The sequence below is a fragment of the Narcine bancroftii genome, chromosome 5 (genome assembly GCF_036971445.1).
Source record: "Narcine bancroftii isolate sNarBan1 chromosome 5, sNarBan1.hap1, whole genome shotgun sequence".
Lineage (NCBI taxonomy): Eukaryota > Metazoa > Chordata > Chondrichthyes > Torpediniformes > Narcinidae > Narcine > Narcine bancroftii.
In genome coordinates, this window is record NC_091473.1 from 173,553,911 (window position 1) to 173,578,561 (window position 24,651).

Here is a 24,651-nt window from a genome sequence, read left to right on the forward strand (position 1 = left end):
GGTTGCGTTTCGAAGTTTGCAGTGTGATTTTTTTTTTAACCATTTCTGCCACCCATATTTTCTCAGCATTTTTTTGTTGGGAGAAATGCCTCATTCTACTGACATGACTTGATGGGACCTCGAGAGGCATAACCCGAAGTTGAAGCGTTCCCCCTTCTGTCTGCACGCCTCCTCTCTCTTCTTCCCCCCCTCCTCTCTCTTCTTCCCCCCTCCTCTCTCTTCTTCCCCCCTCCTCTCTCTTCTTCCCCCTCCTCTCTCTTCTTCCCCCTCCTCTCTCTTCTTCCCCCCTCCTCTCTCTTCTTCCCCCCTCCTCTCTCTTCTTCCCCCCTCCTCTCTCTTCTTCCCCCTCCTCTCTCTTCTTCCCCCCTCCTCTCTCTTCTTCCCCCCTCCTCTCTCTTCTTCCCCCTCCTCTCTCTTCTTCCCCCCTCCTCTCTCTTCTTCCCCCCTCCTCTCTCTGCTTCCCCCCTCCTCACTCTGCTTCCCCCCTCCTCTCTCTGCTTCCCCCCTCCTCTCTCTGCTTCCCCCCTCCTCTCTCTCCTCCCCCCCTCCTCTCTCTCCTTCCCCCTCCTCTCTCTCCTTCCCCCTCCTCTCTCTCTTCCCCCCTCCTCTCTCTTCTTCCCCCCTCCACTCTCTTCTTCCCCCCTCCACTCTCTTCTTCCCCCCTCCTCCTCTTCTTCCCCCCTCCTCTCTCTCTTCCCCCCTCCTCTCTCTTCTTCCCCCTCCTCTCACTTCTTCCCCCCTCCTCTCTCTTCTCCCCCCCCTCACTCATACAACCCCCCACCACTCACAACTACCCCCCACCTCTCACTTCTTCCCCCCTCCTCTCACTCTTCCCCCCTCCTCTCTCTTCTTCCCCCCCTCCTCTCTCTTCTTCCCCCCTCCTCTCTCTTCTCCCCCCTCCTCTCTCTTCTTCCCCCCTCCTCTCTCTTCTTCCCCCCTCCTCTCTCTTCTTCCCCCCTCCTCTCTTCATCCCCCCTCCTCTCTTCTTCCCCCCTCCTCTCTCTTCTCCCCTCCTCTCTCTCTTCCCCCCTCCTCACTCTTCTTCCCCCCTCCTCTCTCTGCTTCCCCCCTCCTCTCACCTCACCCCCAACTCTCTCTCCTTCCCCCCTCCTCTCTCTCCTTCCCCCCTCCTCTCCTTCTTCCCCCCTCCTCACTCTTCTTCCCCCCTCCTCTCTCTTCTTCCCCCCTCCTCTCTCTTCTTCCCCCCTCCTCTCTCATCTTCCCCCTCCTCTCTCTTCTTCCCCCTCCTCTCTCTTCTTCCCCCCTCCTCTCTCTTCTTCCCCCCTCCTCTCTCTTCTTCCCCCTCTCTCTCTTCTTCCCCTCCTCTCTCTTCTTCCCCCCTCCTCTCTCTTCTTCCCCCCTCCTCTCTCTTCTTCCCCCCTCTCTCTTCCCCCTCTCTCTTCCTCCCTCTCTTCTTCTTCCCCCCTCCTCTCTCTTCTTCCCCCCTCCTCTCTCTTCTTCCCCCCTCCTCTCTCTTCTTCCCCCTCCTCTCTCTTCTTCCCCCCCTCCTCTCTCTTCTTCCCCCCCTCCTCTCTCTTCTTCCCCCCCTCCTCTCTCTTCTTCCCCCCTCCTCTCTCTTCTTCCCCCCTCCTCTCTCTTCTTCCCCCTCCTCTCTCTTCTTTCCCCCCTCCTCTCTCTTCTTTCCCCCCCTCCTCTCTCTTCTTTCCCCCCCTCCTCTCTCTTCTTCCCCCCCTCCTCTCTCTTCGTCCCCCCTCCTCTCTCTTCTTCCCCCCTCCTCTCTCTTCTTCCCCCCTCCTCTCTCTTCTTCCCCCCTCCTCTCTCTTCTTCCCCCCTCCTCTCTCTTCTTCCCCCCTCCTCTCTCTTCTTCCCCCCTCCTCTCTCTTCTTCCCCTCCTCTCTCTTCTTCCCCCTCCTCTCTCTGCTTCCCCCCTCCTCTCTCTGCTTCCCCCCTCCTCTCTCTGCTTCCCCCCTCCTCTCTCTGCTTCCCCCCTCCTCTCTCTGCTTCCCCCCTCCTCTCTCTGCTTCCCCCCTCCTCTCTCTGCTTCCCCCCTCCTCTCTCTGCTTCCCCCCCTCCTCTCTCTGCTTCCCCCCTCCTCTCTCTTCTCCCCCCTCCTCTCTCTTCTCCCCCCCTCCTCTCTCTTCTCCCCCCCTCCTCTCTCTTCTCCCCCCCTCCTCTCTCTTCTCCCCCTCCTCTCTCTTCTCCCCCCCTCCTCTCTCTTCTCCCCCTTTCTCTCTCTTCCCCCCCTTTCTCTCTCTTCCCCCCTCCTCTCTCTTCTTCCCCCCTCCTCTCTCTTCTTCCCCCTCCTCTCTCTTCTTCCCCCTCCTCTCTCTTCTTCCCCCCTCCTCTCTCTTCTTCCCCCCTCCTCTCTCTTCTTCCCCCTCCTCTCTCTTCTTCCCACCTCCTCTCTCTTCTTCCCCCCTCCTCTCTCTTCTTCCCCCTCCTCTCTCTTCTCCCCCCTCCTCTCTCTTCTCCCCTTTCTCTCTCTTCTCCCCCTTTCTCTCTCTTCTCCCCTTTCTCTCTCTTCTCCCCCTTTCTCTCTCTTCTCCCCCTTTCTCTCTCTTCTCCCCCCTTTCTCTCTCTTCCCCCCCTTTCTCTCTCTTCCCCCCTTTCTCTCTCTTCCCCCCCTTTCTCTCTCTTCCCCCCCTTTCTCTCTCTTCCCCCCTTTCTCTCTTCTTCCCCCTCCTCTCTCTTCTTCCCCCCTCCTCTCTCTTCTTCCCCCCTCCTCTCTCTTCTTCCCCCTCCTCTCTTCTTCCCCCTCCTCTCTCTTCTTCCCCCTCCTCTCTCTTCTTCCCCCCTCCTCTCTCTTCTTCCCCCCTCCTCTCTCTTCTTCCCCCTCCTCTCTCTTCTTCCCCCCTCCTCTCTCTTCTTTCCCCCCTCCTCTCTCTTCTTTCCCCCCTCCTCTCTCTTCTTCCCCCCTCCTCTCTCTGCTTCCCCCCTCCTCTCTCTGCTTCCCCCCTCCTCTCTCGGCTTCCCCCCTCCTCTCTCGGCTTCCCCCCTCCTCTCTCGGCTTCCCCCCTCCTCTCTCGCTTCCCCCCCTCCTCTCTCTTCTCCCCCCCTTCTCTCTCTTCCCCCCCTTTCTCTCTCTTCCCCCCCTTTCTCTCTCTTCCCCCCCTTTCTCTCTCTTCCCCCCCTTCTCTCTTCTTCCCTTCCTCTCTCTTCTTCCCCCTCCTCTCTCTTCTTCCCCCCTCCTCTCTCTGCTTCCCCCCTCCTCTCTCTGCTTCCCCCCTCCTCTCTCTGCTGCCCCCCCTCCTCTCTCTTCTCCCCTTTCTCTCTCTTCCCCCCCTTTCTCTCTCTTCCCCCCTTTCTCTCTCTTCCCCCCCTTCTCTCTCTTCCCCCCTTTCTCTCTTCTTCCCCCTCCTCTCTCTTCTTCCCCCTCCTCTCTCTTCTCCCCCTCCTCTCTCTTCTCCCCCTCCTCTCTCTTCTCCCCCCCTCCTCTCTCTTCTCCCCCTTTCTCTCTCTTCTCCCCCTTTCTCTCTCTTCCCCCCTTTCTCTCTCTTCCCCCCTTTCTCTCTTCTTCCCCCTCCTCTCTCTTCTTCCCCCCTCCTCTCTTTTCTTCCCCCCTCCTCTCTCTCTTCCCCCTCCTCTCTCTTCTTCCCCCTCCTCTCTCTTCTTCCCCCTCCTCTCTCTTCTTCCCCCTCCTCTCTCTTCTTCCCCCCTCCTCTCTCTTCTTCCCCCCTCCTCTCTCTTCTTCCCCCCTCCTCTCTCTTCTTTCCCCCCTCCTCTCTCTTCTTTCCCCCCTCCTCTCTCTTCTTTCCCCCCTCCTCTCTCTTCTTTCCCCCCTCCTCTCTCTTCTTTCCCCCCTCCTCTCTCTTCTTCCCCCCTCCTCTCTCTTCTTCCCCCCTCCTCTCTCTTCTTCCCCCCTCCTCTCTCTTCTTCCCCCCTCCTCTCTCTTCTTCCCCCCTCCTCTCTCTTCTTCCCCCCTCCTCTCTCTTCTTCCCCCCTCCTCTCTCTTCTTCCCCCCCTCCTCTCTCTACTTCCCCCCTCCTCTCTCTTCTTACCCCCTCCTCTCTCTTCTTCCCCCTCCTCTCTCTTCTTCCCCCCTCCTCTCTCTTCTTCCCCCCTCCTCTCTCTTCTTCCCCCCTCCTCTCTCTTCTTCCCCCCTCCTCTCTCTTCTTTCCCCCCTCCTCTCTCTTCTTTCCCCCCTCCTCTCTCTTCTTCCCCCCTCCTCTCTCTGCTTCCCCCCTCCTCTCTCGGCTTCCCCCCTCCTCTCTCGGCTTCCCCCCTCCTCTCTCGGCTTCCCCCCTCCTCTCTCGGCTTCCCCCCTCCTCTCTCTGCTTCCCCCCCTCCTCTCTCTTCTCCCCCCTTCTCTCTCTTCCCCCCTTTCTCTCTCTTCCCCCCCTTTCTCTCTCTTCCCCCCCTTTCTCTCTCTTCCCCCCCTTCTCTCTTCTTCCCCTTCCTCTCTCTTCTTCCCCCTCCTCTCTCTTCTTCCCCCCTCCTCTCTCTTCTTCCCCCCTCCTCTCTCTTCTTCCCCCCTCCTCTCTCTTCTTCCCCCCTCCTCTCTCTTCTTCCCCCCTCTTCTCTCTTCTTCCCCCCTCCTCTCTCTTCTTCCCCCCTCCTCTCTCTTCTTCCCCCCCTCCTCTCTCTTCTTCCCCCCTCCTCTCTCTTCTTCCCCCCTCCTCTCTCTTCTTCCCCCTCCCTCTCTCTTCTTCCCCCTCCTCTCTCTTCTTCCCCCCTCCTCTCTCTTCTTCCCCCCTCCTCTCTCTTCTTCCCCCCTCCTCTCTCTTCTTCCCCCCTCCTCTCTCTTCCCCCCTTTCTCTCTCTTCCCCCTTTTCTCTCTCTTCCCCCCCTTTCTCTCTCTTCCCTCCCTTTCTCTCTCTCTTCCCCCCCTTTCTCTCTCTCTTCCCCCCTTTCTCTCTCTCTTCCCCCCCCTTTCTCTCTCTCTTCCCCCCCCTTTCTCTCTCTCTTCCCCCCTTTCTCTCTCTCTTCCCCCCCTTTCTCTCTCTCTTCCCCCCCCTTTCTCTCTCTCTTCCCCCCTTTCTTTCTCTCTCTTCCCCCCCCCCCCTTTCTCTCTCTCTCTTCCCCCCCTTCTCCAAGAAGCGTCACAGTTTCGGAAATTGAGTCGAATGCTCTCAATGAAGCGGAGCTGCCTGGTGAGACCACGTCGGGCTTGTACGTGTGATGAAGACTGAGCTCAGCCGGACGGCATGCGGCGGTGGCCAACCCTCCAGCCCCACGCTCACTCCTTCACTCCGTGCAATGCCAACAATGGCGGAGAGCAGCTGGGAAAAGGCGTTTCGTGTTTACCTCGGCATTAAGGCAAGGCTGTGATTTGTTTCCCCGCGGGCGAACGAACTTCTGCCCGGCGTGCGTGCTTGCCATGGAGGGCGCGGCAGAGAACCCGAACCGGGCGGTGGAATATCTGAAGGAGCTGAATAAAATAATCGAGACTCAGCAAGAGTTGCTGGAGAACCAGAGGAAACGCATCGAGGAGCTGGAGCAGCAAGTGGCCGAGCTGTGGAAGGAGAACGTCTCGCTCAAAGAGGAACAGCAGCGGCATCTGGCCACTTGCCGTTCGCAGAGCGCCAATTATACGCCTCTGGCATCAATTAAAGAGGACTTGAAGCAAGAAAAGTAAGATCTGATAATACTCCATGCTTTATCCGTGTCATTACATTTGCCCGTTATTCCAGGTTACTGGCTGTTCAATGCAAGTTCGAAGTGCCAGCTATTCAGTGCTCTATGAATAATAAATGTTTTTGACACCTTTAAGAACAGGACTTATGAGAACAGTTAGAATGAGAAACCTAGATTTTATTTTTAAATACTAAAGCGGGTGTGAAACGAATCGACCAGGGGAACGGAGTGAAATGTTCTGATTTAAGTTGTATGGGTCCAGATTCAGTCCCTGGAAAATCAAGTCTCAGCTTTTGCTCTGAAATATTTTTCTGGTGGGGTCATTTTAATGAATATCTGGCAATTTCCTTTAACGACTGATCATATGACTGTGCTCTCGACTTGTCCTATTTGGAAACGGCTGCAAAGTGAAACTACTGCATTTTAATATAGGGTTCCAGCTGTTATATCTTGGCAGTGTGGGCTTTGAATACAGATCGAGTTGGAAGGAAGAAACCCCCTGAAAGGCACAAATCAAAGTGGAAAGTGACGATTTAAATAATGTGATTGTTAATTAATCACCAAATATAATTCAGTTTCATTTTCCCTTCAGAATAACACGTTCTTACCTAAACATCTTCTACTCTTAGTTGTCCAAGTACTTAAGGTAACGTGAGACTAAAATAGAAGACAACGTAAAGATTCAAAAAAAGCCATCAATGGACGCGAAGCATTTAATAACATTTTAAGCGAAGAGGACTTTCTGTTTGCTTTTTTCAGAAGTGAGGTTAAAAGCACTGTTTCAGTAAAACTGGTATTATTCACCATCTGCGGCATCTGGGTCTTTCGGATGGTATCCTGATAAGTCGATCGAGTTAATCTGTAATCCGTGATATTTTTAGTATCTGAACTCGTGGAATAGTGGCCTCAATACTTTTCAGCCCTTCTCGTGTAAAGGTCCCCTTCTCAGTAAACAACTGAGATTTGCTCGTTTCAGCAATTTAAACCATCCTTGATGAATTCATGTACCAGGCGTGCCTGTCCTGGTGTTTGCTGAAGATCAGGGATGGGATAACTTGGATTAAAGACGCTGATAGTTTCCACAAATTGTGACTGTCTTTTTTTTTAAGTGTCAAAATGCTTCAAACAGGAAGCATTCTTCGTTGCTATTTTCCAGCGACACTTTTCCTTTTGAATGGTTTGATGATTCTTGGATTAAAGTGAGCCCGAGGATTTTCTCTCTCTCTCTCTCTCTTTCCAGTAAAATAGTAAGTGCAGCACCGTGGTCCACCCATTCATGGTGTGGAACATGGTGCCGCATGGGTACCTGTACACTGATTCGGAGAACATCAATCCAGCCATCCTGTAAGCGAGATCGATACATGACCGCAGGGTAAATGCCATTTGGCTGCAATGAGTGCAGTTGCAGCGAGCTTTGTTCCAATTCCAATATGAACATCAGCAAAAGCCGACTCAGAAGTGATTGGGATATCACAAGGCATCTAATGGGACGTTCAAGTGAAAAGGAAAATGCAAGAGCCCGAGCGTTTTATTCCCTGACAGGCTCGGAACGACGAGGGCTGGCTGCATTCTTCTTGCTGTGAATTTTGGATTACAACCACAACTTTTCGGGGATCTTGCATTTGCTCATCGCAGATGGCGTGAACTGCAGTCTCCGGCCACCTACGAACGCCGCCTCCCGTCGGGCTCGCGCCCGCGGGGCAGCGGCGCGCGTGCGCAGTGGCGGCGAGGGCCGGCGGTCGAGGGGGGGGGGGGGGGGGGGGGGGAAGAGCCATGTTTTGAACCCGAAGATGGCGTTGGCAGAGACGTTTCAGTGACTTGGCCTCGGAAGTTTTGGGTGGTCCGCATTCAGGCCCTGCAGGGTAAACGCCCCAGTTCGCGTTAGAGCCGCGGAATGCGACTTTGGGTGCTCAGAGGTCATCCATCTCCCCATCCACCATGGTAACTGCTTCTCTATCCCCAGATGCTGACCGGCTTGTTGAGTATTTCCAGCATCTTTTTCCTAATTGTACTCTGAACAACGTTTGCTTTGTCTGATATGATTCTGGCAGCAGTAAAGAACTAAAATGCTGTAAATCTGAAACCAAAGCAAAAATTCTACAGATACCCAGTAGAACCAGAGACCATTACAGCATGGAAACAGGTCCTTCCACCTTTCTAGTCTGTGCTGAACCAGGAGCAGCCCTTGTTGACCACTTCAGCCTGCAGCTCCTTGCACACTTCCACCACTCCTTGGGTGTGAAGAAGTTCCCCCTAAACTTTTCTCCTTTCACCCTCAACCCATGTCGTCAGGGTTGTATCCCACCTACCCTCAGTGTAAAAAGCTTACCTACATTTCCTCTGGCTATACCCCACATAATTTTAAGTCCCTCTATAAAATCTCCTCTCATTCTTTTTACACTCCAGGGAATAAAGTCCTAATCTGTCCAACCTTTCCCTGTAACTCAGTTCTTGAAGTCCAGAAACATTCTAGTAAATCTCTGCACTCTTTCTATCTTATTGATATCTTTCCTGTAGTTACGTGACCAAAATTGCACACATTACTCCAAATATGGCCTCACCAATGGCTTGTCCAACTTCACCATAGCATCCCAACTTCTGTACTCAATACTGATTTATGAAGGTGAAGTGCCATTTGATGAAGTAGACAAAGACGATGTGGTCAAACAATAATCATGGCTTTTATTAGCAGAAACTCATGGTACAATAATGAAAGACAATAGGTGCATATACAGTTATATCCAAGGGGACTGTCCTTAACAGTAGAGATAATGCACAGCCAATGTTAGTACAGCAAGGCTCGCCAGAGGGGGGAGACAGGCAGCTTGGCAGACATTCACCACAGTCTCCCCCCCCCCCCGGCAGAAGAAGGGTTAAAATCAAAAGGACAGCTGCTAGGAAAGACTGAAGCAAGCGATACATGGATACCATGTTTGGCCTTCAGATACTCTAACAGCCAAAAAACGCCAGTATCTAGCAAGCAATCAAAATATAATGAGATGTTTTATGAATATGTCAGCCTATCAGGTTGTTTATAAATTCTAGTGCTTCGTCTCAAAACAGATTGCTCCTTTGCAACCTTGGGAACTGGTACAGGTCCTGGGTCTGTAGTGTGGGAAGGACTGGCTCCTGCTCCAGAATCGCCAGCGTGAGGCAGTGGAGCCTCAGCTTGGCCATCTGAAAGCTGACTAGGGATCACAGGCTGGGGGGTGGGGGGGGTGAGTCCAACCTCTTAGGCTCACTCTGAGTAGGGGTGCGAGGAACGGGCGAATCAGGCGAGGCCAGATCTCTTAGGGGTACAGTGTCAGTACTCCTGTCTGGGAATTTAACGAGTATAGTTGGGGTTAGTATGCAGAAGCTGAACTGGTTGGACTAGGGGTCTGTTTTACACACCTGAGCGTGGCTCTTCAGCAGCATGGTTCCAGGCTCAGATAAACAGTTCCTGATTTCCTAGGAAAGGCAAACATATGTTCCTGTCGTATTTGATTTGTTGCAGTACACAATAAAGACCGAATAGAATGTAGTGCCTCAGGCAGCACCTCCTGCCACCGGGTAACAGGGTAACCTTGTTTTTAAAGCAAGATTAACAGTCTTCCAGACTGTAGCATTAGCCCTTTCAACCTGCCCATTGCCCTGTGGGTTGTAGCTCGTGGTACAGCTGGTGGCAACCTCCTTTCATAGCAAGGCTCGCTGCAGTTTAGCGCTCATGAATGCTGAGCCTCTATCGATATGAATGTAATTGGGAAAACCAAAAATGCTGAAAATTCTGTCAAGTGACTTAATGACAGACACTGACGAGACATCAGGGCAGGGTATCGCAAAGGGAAACCTGGAATATTAGTCAGTTACAGTGAGGAAATATGCATTTGTGTTCTTGGAAGGTAACGGCCCTTTAAAATCTAAGCTAATCCTCTCAAAAGGTCGGTTTGCCTTGATGAGAGTGGCCCCTGGAGCTTTGAAGTATTGCGGTTTGCATTCTGCGCAAACAGTCAGCTTTCCTGACTTCTTCCAGAGACTAAGGAAGGTTGTTAGCCCTTGTGTAGTGGAAGAATCTCATGACTCCTGGGTGGCACCGTCTGCTATGGATTTCTTTTAGCCCCTCCAGCTGAGCACCAGCAGCAGATTGTGACAATGCGTCAGAGGGATCATTTAACCTGCCCGGTTTGTATTCGATCTCATAATTATAAGTTGAGAGTTCTATTCGCCAGCGTGCCATCTTATCATTCTTGATTTTACTTTTGTTTTTAGTACTGAACATGTAGGCTACAGATTTCTGATCAGTGACAAGAATAAGTTTTCTGCTGGCTAGAAAGTGTCTCCAGTAGCGAACAGCTTCAATAATAGCCTGGGCTTCTTTTTCAATGGCAGGATGTTTAAGTTCAGGTCCGTGAAACGTGCGGGAGAAGAATGCCACAGGTCTGCCCTTTTGATTAAGGGTTCCTGCCAAGGCACAATCTGAGGCATCAGTTTCCACTTGGAATGGGACATCCTTGTCAATGGACGAGAGTGCAGATTTGGCAATATCAGCTTTAATTCTCTCGAAAGCCTTCAAGGGTATTGGAGAGAGAGGAATAGATTTAGTGTCAAACAGAGGGTGTGCCTTTGTGACGTAGTCCCGAACCCATTTGCAGTAGTAGGAAAAGAATCCCATACACCTTTTAAGGGCTTTTGCTGAGTTTGGGGATGGTAACTTCTTAAGGGGGGGCATTCTTTCCGGGTCAGGGCGGATTTTGTCCTTGCAGACAATGTAGCCCAGAATGGGTAGCTCTGTCGCTTTGAACACACATTTTTCCTCGTTAAATGTAAGGTTGAGTTCTTTAGCAGTTGCTAAAAATTTCATTAAGTTGTGCTCAGCCTGTGTTTTCCCTCAGATAGTGACATTATCCAGATAGGGAAATGTACCCTGTAACTCATATGTCCTGACAATCTTATCCATTTCCCTCTGAAACACTGACACACAATTAGTGACTCCAAAAGGTACCCTTTTAAACTGGTATAACCCCCCCCCCCCATCAGCCTCAAAGGCTGTATAGGGTTGTTCGTTTTTTTTTTAATGGGGATTTGATGGTAAGCTGCTTTGAGGTCGATAGTGGAGTACACTTTGTATTGCGCTATCTGATTAATCATTTCATTGATGCGTGGCAGGGGGTAGGCATCCAGGTTAGTGTAATGGTTGATTTGCTTGCTGTAGTCAATAGCTAGTCGTTTCTTAGTGTGATTTTTCACAACTACCACCTGGGCTCGCCATGGAGTCTTACTGGTTTCAATTACTCCCTCTTTAAGCAATCTCTGGGTCTCAGCTTTAATAAACTCACAACTCTCATTGCTGTAAGAACGGCTCTTAGTGGCAATCAGCCGACACTTGGGGGATAAAAGAAAATATAAAAAGAAAAGGGAGAGAACTTTGATCTTTAATGAGGACAGACCGCAGTAACTAGCACGGGGGATGGTAAGTGTGGGTAGTGGCCCACCAAAATTTAACACTACAGTGTTCATCTGAGATTGAATATCTAACCCACAGGGGTGCAGAGCTCTGGCATAATAAAGAACCACACATCAGCCAGGCAATGTCCCTGCAAATTTAAAGTAACTTTACACTTGCCCCGTACAATTTTTGTAAGTTCACTACAAGCCATCGATATCTTTCGGTTTGCTGGATATCTCCGCAAATTTAAGGCTCTGGCAACTCTCTCGTGGATGTAGCTGTCAGCACTCCCCAAGTCTATTAGATAATCTAGAGTCTCACCATTCACCTCCCCTTCATAGTCGACCGTTCCAGTTTTAACATCCCCCAAGCTTTGGAGTCAATTGAGCTATCACAGGGGATCTCTCCTCGCCATCACTTGAAGTCAATTCAGCCTGCTCGTCTGAATATTCCCCCTTTTCACAGTTGTCTTCCATTCCTGCAGCTCCAGGATGCATTTTCTTGGTGCTTCTCTTCTTCTTCTTATCAGTGGGAGTACTTTTCGCCTTACACGCTTTAGCAAAGTGGCCGAGTTTCCCATAATAGCTGCAGGTATCAAATTGAGTCAGGCACTTCTGTCTAGGGTGCCAGCTCTTATCACGGAAGTAGCATTTTTCAGGAGTTCACCCTTTTCTTTCCTTCGGGGTTCCAGCACTCTTGGATGTTTCCTTTTCGGTTTCTAGCATTTCACTGGACCGCATGGCACTTCTCAGTGTTTTGGCTAGAATGACTGGCCGGTCATAGGTTAAGGGCTCCGTCTCCAGCAGCCTCTGTCGGATGTAACTGGAGTCAATCCCGTTGACTCAAGCATCCAGCTTCAAGGCATTGCAGTGTTGTTGCACATTGACTGCCCTGACATCACATTTGTTTGCCAGTGAGTCGAGAGCCAGTGCATAGGCAGCATCACTTTCCCTGGGTTTCTGGTGTCTAGTCAGCATCTGGTGTCGAGCAAGCACCACATTCCGTGGCGCTGCATAGTAAGTAGTCATACATTCCTGAGCTATAGTCAGATGGTAGCTCCTTGCATTATGGCGAAAGGGACCTCACCCAGCAGAGACTTCAGGTGACCCCACTGTATCGCCTCGTCGACCATGTTGTTTCGAACCATGTAGTAATCGAAACAAGCAATCCAGTGGTTGAAGATTTCTCTGGCCCTCGGGGCAGACTGGTCGATTATCAGCCACTCTGGCTCGAATGCTGCATCCATTTCTGCTAATAAAAATGAAGTGCCAGTTGATGAAGAAGACAAAGTCGAAGTGGTCAAACAATAATCATGGCTTTTATTAGCAGAAACTCATGGTACAATAATGAAAGACAATAGGTGCATATACAGTTATATCCAAGGGGAGTGTCCTTAACAGTAGAGATAATGTACAGCCAATGTTAGTTCAGCAAGGCTCGCCAGAGGAGAGACAGGCAGCTTTGCAGACATTCACCACAGAAGGCTAATGTACAACAACTCTCTTGATATCCTTATCTACCTGTGATGCCACTTTCAAGGAATCAAGTATCTGTATTCCCAGATCCCTCTGTATCTCTGCACTCCTCAGTGCTCTCCCATTTACCATATTTATTCTTTATTGGTTTGTCCTTCCAAAATGCAGCACCTCACACTTGTCTGCATTAAATTCCATCTGCCATTTTTCCAGCTGGTCCAGATCCCTCTGCAAGCTTTGAAAGCATTTCTAATTATCCTCTGCATCTCCAATCTTCGAGTCATCTGCAAATTTGGTAATCCAATTTACCAAATTATTATTGATGTAGATAACAAAAAATAATGGTCCAGTCCTGATCCCTGAGGATCACAGGCCTCCAGTCTGAGAAGCAATCATCCACAACCACACCCTGGCTTCTCCTGTGCCAATGTCGAAACCAGTTTACTACCTCACCATGAATACCGAGCGTCTAACCTTCCTGACTAGCCTCCAATGTGGGACCTTGTCAAATGCCTAACCAAAGTCCACGTAGACAACATTGACAGCCTTTCCTTCAACTATCCTGGTATTCGCCTCAAAAAACTGTATGATTGGCTAAACACAGCCTCCCACGCGCAAAGCCATGTTGACTATCCCAATCGCTCTTTGGCTATCCAAATACTGGTATATCCTATCTCTCAGAACACCTTCCAATAACTTACATACTACTAACGTCAGGCTCACTGCCCTACCATTTCCATGGTTTCTTTTGGAGCCTTTTTTAAACACCAACAATGTGAACTACCCTTCAATCCTCCAGTACCATACCCGTGGCTAAGGACATTTTAAACATTTTTGCCAGAGCCCCTGCAATTTCTAGACTAGCCTCCCTCAAGGCCTGAGGGGATATATCGTCAAACTCTGGGGATTTATCCACCCTTAATTGCTTTAAGACAGCAATCACCTCCTCTTTAATCTGTAGAGGTTCCTTGATCTTACGCTTGTTTTTCTTACTTCTTTTGACTGTCCCAGTTTCCTGAGTAAATACTGATGTAAAAAAAAGCCATTTAAAATCTCCCCCACCTCTTTTGGCTCCAAACATAGCCAACCGCTCTGATCTTCAAGAAGACCAATTTTTGGGGCGTGATATATAGCCTGTGTAACCAGTTATATTGTATCATGCGTAACCTCATGTTTATTATATTTTTCCATAGTTCCAGAGCATAACTTTTCCCATATTTCATTTTTTATCTTTGTTTAAATCTTTTCCCCACTTTTGTTTGGGTTTATAGCTTATTTCATCATTTTCGTTCTGTTGCAGCTTGATGTACATGTTTGTTATAAATCTTTTTATTATCATTGTTTCTGTAATCACATATTCAAAGCTGCTTCCTTCTGGTAATCTTGGTCTGCTTCCCAATTTGTCCTTTAAGTAGGTTTTCAGTTGGTGGTATGCAAACATTGTACCATGAGTTATTCCATATTTGTACTTAATTTGTTCAAATGATAATAAATTATTTCCCAAAAAACAATTTTCTATTCTTTTGATTCCTTTTCTCTCCCATTCTCTAAAGGAAAGGTTATCTATTGTGAAAGGGATTAGATAATTTTGCATCAATAATAATTTTGTTAGTTGGTAATTTGTTTTTATCCTTTCTATGTGAATGTTCTTCCATATGTTGAGTAAATGGTGCAGTACTGGTGAACTTCTGGGATCCAACATTTATCAGATATATGTTTTTGCTGTAAGAAGGAAACAGGAACAACAGTACATGCAATTTGGGCATGTGAGAAAGTGGAAAAGTTTTTGGAAGATCTAAATCAGGTATTAAATAAAATCACAAAAAGCAACATACTAAAAAATCCAGAGATCTTTCTTCTAAGTTTTATAAGAAGTAAAGAATTAGTCCTCAAACTGGATGAAGCGCAAAAAAGATTTATTATGATAGCCTTACCTGTGGCAAAAAAAATCTATAATGTCAACTTGGAAATCAGAAGAGAGTCTGAGAGTACAGCAATGGTACATAGAAATGAATAAATGTATTCCATTGGAAAAAATAACATATAATTTAAAAAATAAAGTCACATTATTTGAACAAATTTGGGAACCGTACATGGAACACAACAGAGAGGGCTTGCCGCGGATCTCCACCTCCTAAAATGATAGAGTGAGAAGAAGACGAAATGAACTGACCCAGTGTGTAAAAGTAGATGACACAATTTTCTTGTTTATTTTCAGTGTGATGACATTGTTTAATGGGTTTTTTGAATTGTATATGTTGTACGTTTAATGGGTTTGGAGGGGGGTGGGAAGGAGGGAGGGAAGGTAGGGGGAAAAAAGGGGAGAAAATGCCACTGTGTATATTCAAGAGGGAAATGTTTTTGTGTATTTTGATTGATATGGTTCATAGTGTGAAAAATTAAAAAAAATTTTAAAAAAAGACCAATTTTGTCCCTTACTATCCATTTGCTCTTAATATACCTGTCAAAACCGCTAGGGCTTTACATTGTCTGCCAAAGCAGCCTCCTATCTTCTTTTCACTTTACTGCATTTTTATGCTCATATACCTCATTTGCTCCATTTTGTCTATATCTGTTATATACCTCTTTATCCTTCCGAACCAGATCCTCAATATCCCTCAAAAATCAAGGTTCGCTTTGCCTGTTAACTTTGCATTTTAATCCTGACAGTAATATGTAAACTCTTTACTTCCACTTACCTCGCATATTTTTGCCTGAAAATAACTTGTCTCAATTTACGCATTCTGGATCCTTTCTTATTTCCTTAAAATTGGCCTTTCTCCAATTGAGAACCTTAGCCTGAGGCCCAGATCTATCCTTCTCCATAATTAACTTGAAACTAATAGCATTATGATCATTGGACCCAAAATGTTCCCGTACACGTACTTCTGTCTTGTTCCCTAATAACTCTCTCTAGTTGTACCTCTATGTATTGATTTGGAAGACTTTCCTGAATACATTTGACAAACTCCAAGCCATCTAACACTGATTGAGTTTGTTGTTTAGGAGTCTGATCATGGAGGGTTAGCAAATGTTTCTGATCCTGGTGATGCAAGCTTTCTGGCCCCTATAACCATTTTCCTGATGCCTGCAACGAGGGCACAGCATTTCTTTTGGAGGTGTAGATCCTCGATGATTGCTGCTACTCTCAGATGTAGAATTTCTTGATGGTGGGGAGGATTTTGCCTGTGATGTACTGGGCTGGGTCCAGTACCTTTTACAGGGCTTTCTGCTCAGAGGTATTGATCTCTACATATCAGGCTGTGATGTAGCTGGTCAGCACAATTTCCACCACATATCTGTAGAAGGTTGCCAAGATTTTCGATGGAAAATCCAATGGAAGTAGAGACGCTTTCTTTACAATTAAATTAGTGCGTTGGGTCTGTTACATCATAGACCAACATCAATAGAAATTCAGCAAGACAATGTTATTTTTGAAACAATATTTATTAATAATTACTAATAATATAACAAATCTAAACTTAACCCCAACTATGTGCAAGTATACGTATGTGTATGTGTGTATTACCCAAAGCATTACAGCTTTGGCACAATTCTGGAAAGTCACTTCCTAAAGTTCAGTCTTAGAACTACTGAGTTGACACTCAGACTTTTAAAGTGATGCTTATAAGTAATTATGAAGTAGGTGAGACACTGAGTGATCAGACTGCTTAAAACTCACGAATCCTTGTTGAGTTACTTCTAGAGAAATGTTCTTTCATATGAATAATTATCACAACTCCCCTCTTTCTTGCATAGGGAAAATGAAACATGTGACTTACATGATACTTCCAAAATATCAGGCAAGGGTCAGATGAAATGACGATCAGGATGGTCACGATCCAATGAAGCAATTCAACTGCTTCTTATACCCAGATATGAGTCAATCAAAATGACCATTATAATGGTCATGGTGAAGGGGAAACAGTGATCCACCATGACCATTATAATGGTAAGGAGAAACAGCAGAAGTATCCATTTCAGACAAAGACTTCACTTCAGTGTCTTTAGATGACTTGGTGATGATACCAAATTCTGTTCCTGTTTCAATGTCCCAAAACATGACTCATGATTTAAAAAAAAGATAAAACTAGTACGATGAAGCCAAGGCAGCTGAGAATAAAGACTGAAGAATATCAAGTGAAAGTCAAAAGGGAGTGGTGCAAAAATGGCGACGGGACCAGCAGAACCAGGCAAAACTGGGGAGTTGGGTCAAGAATTGAGTATCATTCTGGAAAAAATGGAGAATTTGTGTACCTGATTCATAAGTGTTAAAAAGGTGATGAGATACATGATGATAAAATGACTGAAATAAAAATAGATTGTTGAAGGATCTCTTTGGAACTCACAAACTCTGTAATAGATGGGGCAGAATGCATTAAACCTTCTACTAGTTTCCTTTGGCTTCATCACCAAAGAGACATGGTGTTTCCTTGAGCAATCAAAGGTATGAAGTTAGAACATTAAACGGAACAGGCCCTTTGGACCACCATTTCTACGACTGATTCCACCTGCATTGAATTTGCCCATCGTTATTGAATGAAGATCTACCGGGACCAATGCCTGAAGAGGGCGCACAAAATCAGAGAACTGGTGCGGACTCGAAAGGCCAACATGGCCTGTTTCCACTCTGTAAATGGTTATATGGTTATATGGTTAAGACCTGATGGAGAGAATGAGTCGAGCAGAGATTGAATTGACAAAAATGCATTAAGGCTTTGAGGGAAAAAAATGCTAAAGAATGGGAGTCAGATAAGCAAGGATTGCTGAACAAAATTGACCATTTAGTCGACAGAATAATGTCCCAATAATTGGAGTGTAGGAAGGAATTGAGGGAAGAGACCCAGTGAACCTTTTTCAAAAATGGATCTCACAGGTGTTGGGAGAAGGCACATTTGGAGAAAAACTATATATCGAGAGAGCTCACCAAACACTTGGACCCAGAAGAGCCAGTGATCAGAGACCAAGACTAGTTCTGGTGAGTCTTTAAATCTACCGAGAACAGGAGATAATTCTGGGAGCAGCATATGATACTCTAAGCAGAATAATGGTCCGCCTGAAATTGATCATGAAAAGATACTATTTTTTTCAAAATTTTATCCTGAACTTGATTAAACAAAGAAAAGAATTTGATGATGTGAAAAGACAACTATGTGCTAAAATTTGAAATATTCAATGTATTTGCGACTTTGAGGGTTGAAGTAGTGGAAGGGAACCAGCAATTTTTCAAGACCAAGAATGAGGTGGAAGACTTTCTGTGAAGTTTGTAAAAAAAAAAAAAAAATGAAATTAAGGTTGTGGAGGGAGAAGATTGTGAAAATATTTATAATGGAACTTAATAAAGTTGTATTTTTAATTTTTTTTGTGAAACCATCTTGTATTTATTGTTTAAAAGTTAAGTATAGAAATGCTCACAGAGAGCTCAGTAAAGAAAATTAATCTGGGAAAAGTGGTAACAGGTGGATACTCCAGTCTAGGGGAAGAATGACACCTGGAAAGGAGTAATTTAAAAAATGCACTAGAGGGAGGGGTTCTTCTTAGAGAGATTCAGTGGGCTTTCATGGCTCTATGCATATGTCACCACCAGGGCAGGAATATTGTGTGTTTTTCTTAAAGGGTGTGTTTATTTAAAGAGTTAAAGACATTTTACCATTTTTTAAAAAAAGATTGTTTTAAAGAGGAAAATAGAACATTAAAATGTATTAGTTTTAATGTTAATGGAATTAAAAGGTTGGTGAAGAGAAAACTGGTCTTGGCATACCTAAAAAAAATTAAAGGCAGATGTAATCTTTTTACAAGAAGCAATCTTACCAAATTGGAATATGCAAAATTAAAAAGAGGATGAGTGGAGAAAGTAATATTATCTTCATTTGGATCAAAAGCAAGAGGTGTAGTGATTTTAATTAATAAAGATATACCAATCATAAGAGAAGATACATTAACTGGTCAAGCTGGAAGATTTGTAATATCACACTGTAACATTTATGCAAAATCATGGATGCTTATTAATATTTATGCCCAAAATTATGATGATGGAGTCTTTATGAAGGGAATCATTTTAAAAACTGCAGGGGGAATGCAAAATATTTTGAATGGAAGAGATTTCAATTTTAGTTTAGAGTCAATATTGGACAAATAGTGAAGGTTGACAATATATATGAAGGATTTAAATTTAATTGATATGTGGCGGCAGCTCAACTCCTTAGAAAGAGATTATTCATTCTACTCAATGGTACATGATTCATACAAGGATTGACTTATTTTTAATGTCTGCCCAGTTGCAAATTGAGTGGTAAAAACAGAGTATTTGGCAAGACTTTTATCAACCCAATCACCATTAACATTAACTGTCATGATAATGGTAAAGCAAGAAAGTATGTACAGATGGTACCTTAATGTTATTAAAGAGGAAGGATTTTTGTGAATTTATTAAGAGTTAGATAGAAATATTTTGTGGAAAAAAAACCTTTCTTCCACTGACAAGTTTTCTAATATGGGATACTTTTAAAGCTTATTTGAGCGGACAAATTATTTCTTACACTAAAATTCTTAAGACAGAATATACGAGAGACTTAGAAGGTCTAGAGAATGATATAACAAAATTGGAAAAAGAATATCAGATATCAGGAACACAAGAAAAAATATAGAATATTAGAGAATAAAAATACACTGCAAACATTTAGAAAAAATGATATTAAAAACTAAACAAAAATATTATGAACTTGGAGAACAGGCACGTTGTTATCTTGGCAGGTTAAAGCAGAGGAATCATCCAGAATGATAAATGTAATAGAAACAGAAGGTGATACTTTAACATATAATCAAAAATAAATCAACAAATACAATACAATATTAAATTATATAAATTAGAATTAATAGGAGATGAAAATGAGATGGAAGAATTTTTAACAAGTGTTGAACTTCGTAAATAAGAAGAGAGAGAAAAAAATATGATTTAGACGCTCCTTTTACAAGTGAAGAAACAGAGAAAGCTCTGGGTACTTTGCAAGCAACCCTGGTGGAAGATGAGTTCCCTCTTGAGTTCTAAAGACATTTTAAAGATCTGTTGATATCTCTTTTGATGGATGTGTTAGATTGAGTGGTGGAGACCCAAACCCTCCTGGAAACTTTTTCAACTGCTATAATTACGGTGCTTCTGAAGAAAGGTAGAGATCATTTAAAAATCTCAACATCTCACCAATATCACTTTTGAATGCAGACTATAAAATTCTAGCAAAAAGGCACTAGCCAACAGACTGCATGAGTATTTTCCAAAATCCAGATCTATTCGTCAAATAGTCTAGGTCAGCGGTTCTCAACCTTCCCTTCCCACTCACATACCATCTTAAGCAATCCCTTACTAATCACAGAGCACCGGTGGCATAGGGAATACTTAGAGGTATGTGAGTGGAAAGAAAAAGGTTTAGAACCACTGGTCTCGGTAGATTATTCAATATAATACATCCATCAAAATCAAGGTTGAATCCAAACAGAACTATTTCTTTAGATGCAGAAAAGGCATTCGAGCAATTAGAATGGCCTTCTTATTTAAAATGGTAGAAAAATTTGGTGTAGGTAGAAAATTTATAAATTGGATTAAAAATGCTATCATAAGCTGCAAGCTAAAATTATAACTAATAACCAAATGTCATCTATTTTTCCCTTCAGTAGATCAAATGGACATGGGTGTCCTCAATCACCAGCATTATTCATCTTAGCTATTGAACCTCTGGCAAAGATTATAAGACAAGATCCAGATATTAAGGGCTTCAAAGTTGGACAAGAACATAAAATTAGTTAACTTGCTGATGACCCAGTTATTTTATGTGTCTGACCCAGCTGAATTACTGATAAGATTACAGAAAATATTAGAAAAATATAGAAGAATATCAGGATATAAAATAAATATGGATAAAAGTGAGATAAGGCCATTGCAGAACTTTGATTATGGAAGATAACAAAAAGGTAGTAGGTTTAAATGGAAGAAGGATGGAATTAAGTACAAGAATAATGATGGCTAATAATTTACAGAATTTATATCAACTTAATTATACCCCTCTATTAGGGAAAAAAAGATTTACAGAAATGAAAAAATCTGCCAATTACATTAGTAGGAAGGGTAAATTGTATAAAATTGAATGTAATGCAAAGGCTACAGTATCTTTTTTAATTGTTGCCTATTGTACTAACCAAAACTTTATTTAAATTATTACATAATTATATAAGACAATTCCTATGCAATAACAAAGTACCAAAAATTGCACTGGAAAAGTTAACATGGGACCATAAATTGGGCGGACTTAGACTTGCGGATTTTAAGAAGTATTACCTATCAGCAGAGGAAGATTTTTATCATCTCTCTTGGGGGAAAAAAAAGTCCCCTCGCCCCCCCCCCCCCATCCCTCCTGGATTTGAATGGGACTGAATTCAATAAAAGAGGAGACGATGAAGGACTTTATTTATAAGTGGAATGTTAAGTCAATAACAAAAAAAAAGACAACCCTGTATTTATAAATAGATTACAATATGGCAAGAAATAAATGAATGTATTGGGGTGGGGGGGAAGCAGGTATATCACTGAAGCCAGACACCATTATGTAAAAATGTACTAATGCCTATGAATCTGGGTAACAACATTTTGATTTCATAGTATGACAAAGGAATAAGATATGTTGATCTCTTGTGTCTTGAACAGTTAAGGAATAAGTATGGGGTAGCTAACAGGATATTCTTTTGCTTTTTCCAGTTAAGACTGTTTTTTAAAAGATGGGAACCAAACTTGGCCCCACCTGAAATTAGTGAGATGGAACAAACGATTTGTCTGGGGAACACACCTAAATTTATATCTAAGACATACTTTGCTCTCCAAAATGAAAGCGCAAAACTTGGTTTACAGAGATTGTGAGAGAGATGGGAGTCAGATTTAGGATTTACAATAATGGAAAGATGTTGGTCTGATTGGTGTTTGAATAGCATGATGTCAATTATAAATGCAAGATGTGGATTAGTACAATATAATTTTCTTTACCATTTAGACCTCAGCACAGAAATTACATAAATTAAAATTGGAAATGTCGGAGATGAGATTTAGATATGGAGTAGAAATAAGAATATTTATACATGTTATATGGTTGTGTGTGAAGGTGAGTCCTTTCTGGCAGGATATTACTGAAATACTAACAAGGATAACAGGGGTGGCCATCACTGATGATCCGGAGCATTATATTTTGGGCAATTTTATTGAAATAAGTAATAAATTAATTAAATTCCAAATTTCATTTGTTAAAATAGCTTTAGCTGTGGCTAAGAAATGCATTGCAACTACTTGGAAATCCGACTCCCCTCTACAGATAGACGATGGAAAACAGAAATGAACAGTTGTATACCAATTGGAAAAAAATCACATACAGTCTAAAGAACACATATGACATATTTATAAAAAATAGGGCAACCACATTTCAATTATATAGGAGCCCAAATATAAATTTAGAAAAGGTGCTAATATTATAAAAATGTAACCTCCTAATGGAGACTTCCTTTTTTTTAAAAACCCAACTGTAAAATGACAGTAGATGGATTTCTATTGTGAAGGGGGTGGGGAGAAGGGGTTGTTATGTTTGTTTTATAGCCAAAACATGTATATATAATTTTGAAAATGGAGAATTATGATATGTATATTTATGGAAAACACCAATAATAATAATTTTTTTGAATATTTTATGTAGAAGTCACCTTCAATAATTCCTTGCTCATCCAATCTATTTGCATTGTCCAAGCAACTATTTCCGGTATAAACAAAGAATATCATTGAACTAATTAGTGTAGGAAATTTATAAACTTCCAAAACACCATAAAAATGTTACACAATAGTGTATGAGGTAAAATAGTGTAGTAAGCCATACTTTCTGGGCTTAAATTATGACTGTTGAGTAAATATTCCAAAATACAATGCATTTGATTTGGATATTAATATTCAATATTTATTTCATGCTTTGTAAAATGGTTATAAAATCAGCACAAATTGTGTTTTGACTTCCTGATTTCCTGGCTGAGACTATTCTAGTAAGAAGCAAATCCAAGCATTCAATATCATCTGTTTTTTACGTGGCTGGCAACTAACATTGGAAAACATGTTGCATCGATAATCTACTAATTATTTTGCCGTTTTCTTCACGTACAGTGAACAACTTCATGTTATTACCAATCACAAAAGTCAAACTATTGCATCTACAATGCAAATTACATTTAAGCTATGTTATGTGAGATATTTAAAAACTTAAAAAAATAAGCAGGTCACTCGGCCCTTTGAGACTACTTTCCTATTCTGTACAATCATTGCTGATCATCTATCTCAATATCCTATTCCTATTTTCTCTCAATATCAGTTGATGTAATTTCATCAAGAAATTTATTTATCTTAAAAAAAAATTATTTATCTTAAATAAATCCAGTGACTAGGCTTCTGGTTTCCTTTGAGATGGTGAATTTCATGGGTTCAACATTCTCTGGATGATGTCTCTGCTTGACTAGGTCCTGTATTTCTTCCTCATGTTCTGAGGCAGCAACCTTTCATTCTAGAAATGCCGTTCAGAGGGAACATCATCTTTGCCTCCAGTCTGTCTGGCCCTTTCAGAATGTTTTTAAGTTTTGGTCAAATTTAAAGTAAATTCTAGAGAATACAAAAGTCAATCTAATATCTCCTTCATGGCAGTCTTGCCATTTCATGAATTAATCTGATTCAAAGACTGAAGTCGATTGTTCTGAAGAAGCTTGATTTTATGTATTTTTGAAGTAGGAAAAGATGTAATCAAGTTAAACAAGAAGAGAAAAAACACACAAATGCTGGAGAAACTTAGTAGGTCAAACAATGCCTTTATGTAGCAAAGGTAAAGATACATCACCAATGTTTCGGGCTTGAGCCCTTCATCAAGGTGTGGGGGAACAAGAAAGTCTGCAGATGCTGTGATTGTTGTTCAATACACAAAAGTGTTGGATAAACTCAGCAAGTTGTGCAGCGTTCCTCATGTAGCACAGATATGAAACCAGCATTTCAGGCCCGAGCTCTTTGTCGGTATGAGCACAAAGAAGACAGGTGCCTGAATAAAATGGTGGGGGGAGAGGCAGGGGAAAGAGCTCAGTCCCACAGGCAAGAGGTGGATATGAGAAAGAACAGGAGAAAAAAGAGAGGGGGAGGGGATAGCTTTCTGAATGGCGAAGGAAGGGGTTGGGAGCTGGAGGAAAGGGAGAAAAATACAGGGGAGGGGCCTAACAGAAACTGGAGAAGTCAATATTAATGCCAATGTGGTGATACACCACTAGCCTACTGCAGGGGGCAACCTGTGTACCTGCAGAAAGAGCACTGGAGGACAAGGCAACACCTGGCTGGCTGACAATCAGCTGACCTGGATGGACCAAGCTCCACCCGGTTGGCTGCCAATCACCCTCCGGGATATAAGCTACATCCAGCCCCCCCCCCCCGAGGTCAGTCACAGAGCCAGCACAGTTACTCTCACAGCCAGCTCTGTGGGTTTGTGTGGAATAAAGCCTCTTGAACAGTCTTTATGTTTTGTGTCTGTTTTTCTGCTTGATAGTGCATCACAGCCATTTAGTTGAAGAGTTCCCAGATGAAATATTAGGTGTCCCTCCAAATTGCGGGTGGCCTCGGTTTGGCAGTGCATGAGGTATTGTCAAATATTTTGCAGTTTTCAAAGCCTTGTGGATCAGTTGAAAGATAACTGATGAAAATGATTATGCTTTGAGCAAAAAAATTATAACTGAACATCATTTCTCAACTTGGATTATTTTCTACTTTAAATTTGCCTCTCTTTGATTGGTACTGACTAGTCATGAGTATTTTAGCCGAAATGGAAATGACTTCAAAAACTTCTAGACATACTATTTTAAATTAGGAGGGTAAAATTAGAATTTCCTGATTTCAGAAGAAATCTGGGAACCATCTAGATGCATAAGAGATATTCAAATCCTAACAGTATGATGATGACAGATGTAACATTGTTCATTAAGAGATGGGAAGGAACGGTTTCCTAGTTAGCTTGACATCTGTTAACAAAATGGAGTAATTAATCAGGGGCATTTTAACAATATACTTAGAAAATCAAATGATTTGGTCAATTCACCTTTTTTGTGATTTACAAGCTGTTTTTGATGCATCCAAGGTAGAGGATTTAACCTGGAACGGATCACGAGGTATGGATT

At 43.7% G+C, this 24,651-nt stretch overlaps 1 protein-coding gene across 7 annotated transcripts in view; it reads left to right on the top strand.

Moving 5' to 3' along the window:
* The first annotated feature begins 4,978 nt into the window (after positions 1 to 4,978).
* iqsec1b (IQ motif and Sec7 domain ArfGEF 1b) overlaps positions 4,979 to 24,651 on the top strand; it is a 446,158-nt gene continuing 426,485 nt past the window's right edge. For 6 of the 7 annotated variants that reach the window (XM_069939805.1, XM_069939812.1, XM_069939810.1 and 3 more), the window contains exon 1: positions 4,979 to 5,532. In XM_069939805.1, the coding sequence (XP_069795906.1) occupies positions 5,279 to 5,532 (254 nt within the window). In that variant the 5' untranslated portion in view covers positions 4,979 to 5,278. The remainder of the gene's footprint in view (positions 5,533 to 24,651) is intronic. The other variant, XM_069939808.1, reaches the window with a different exon arrangement.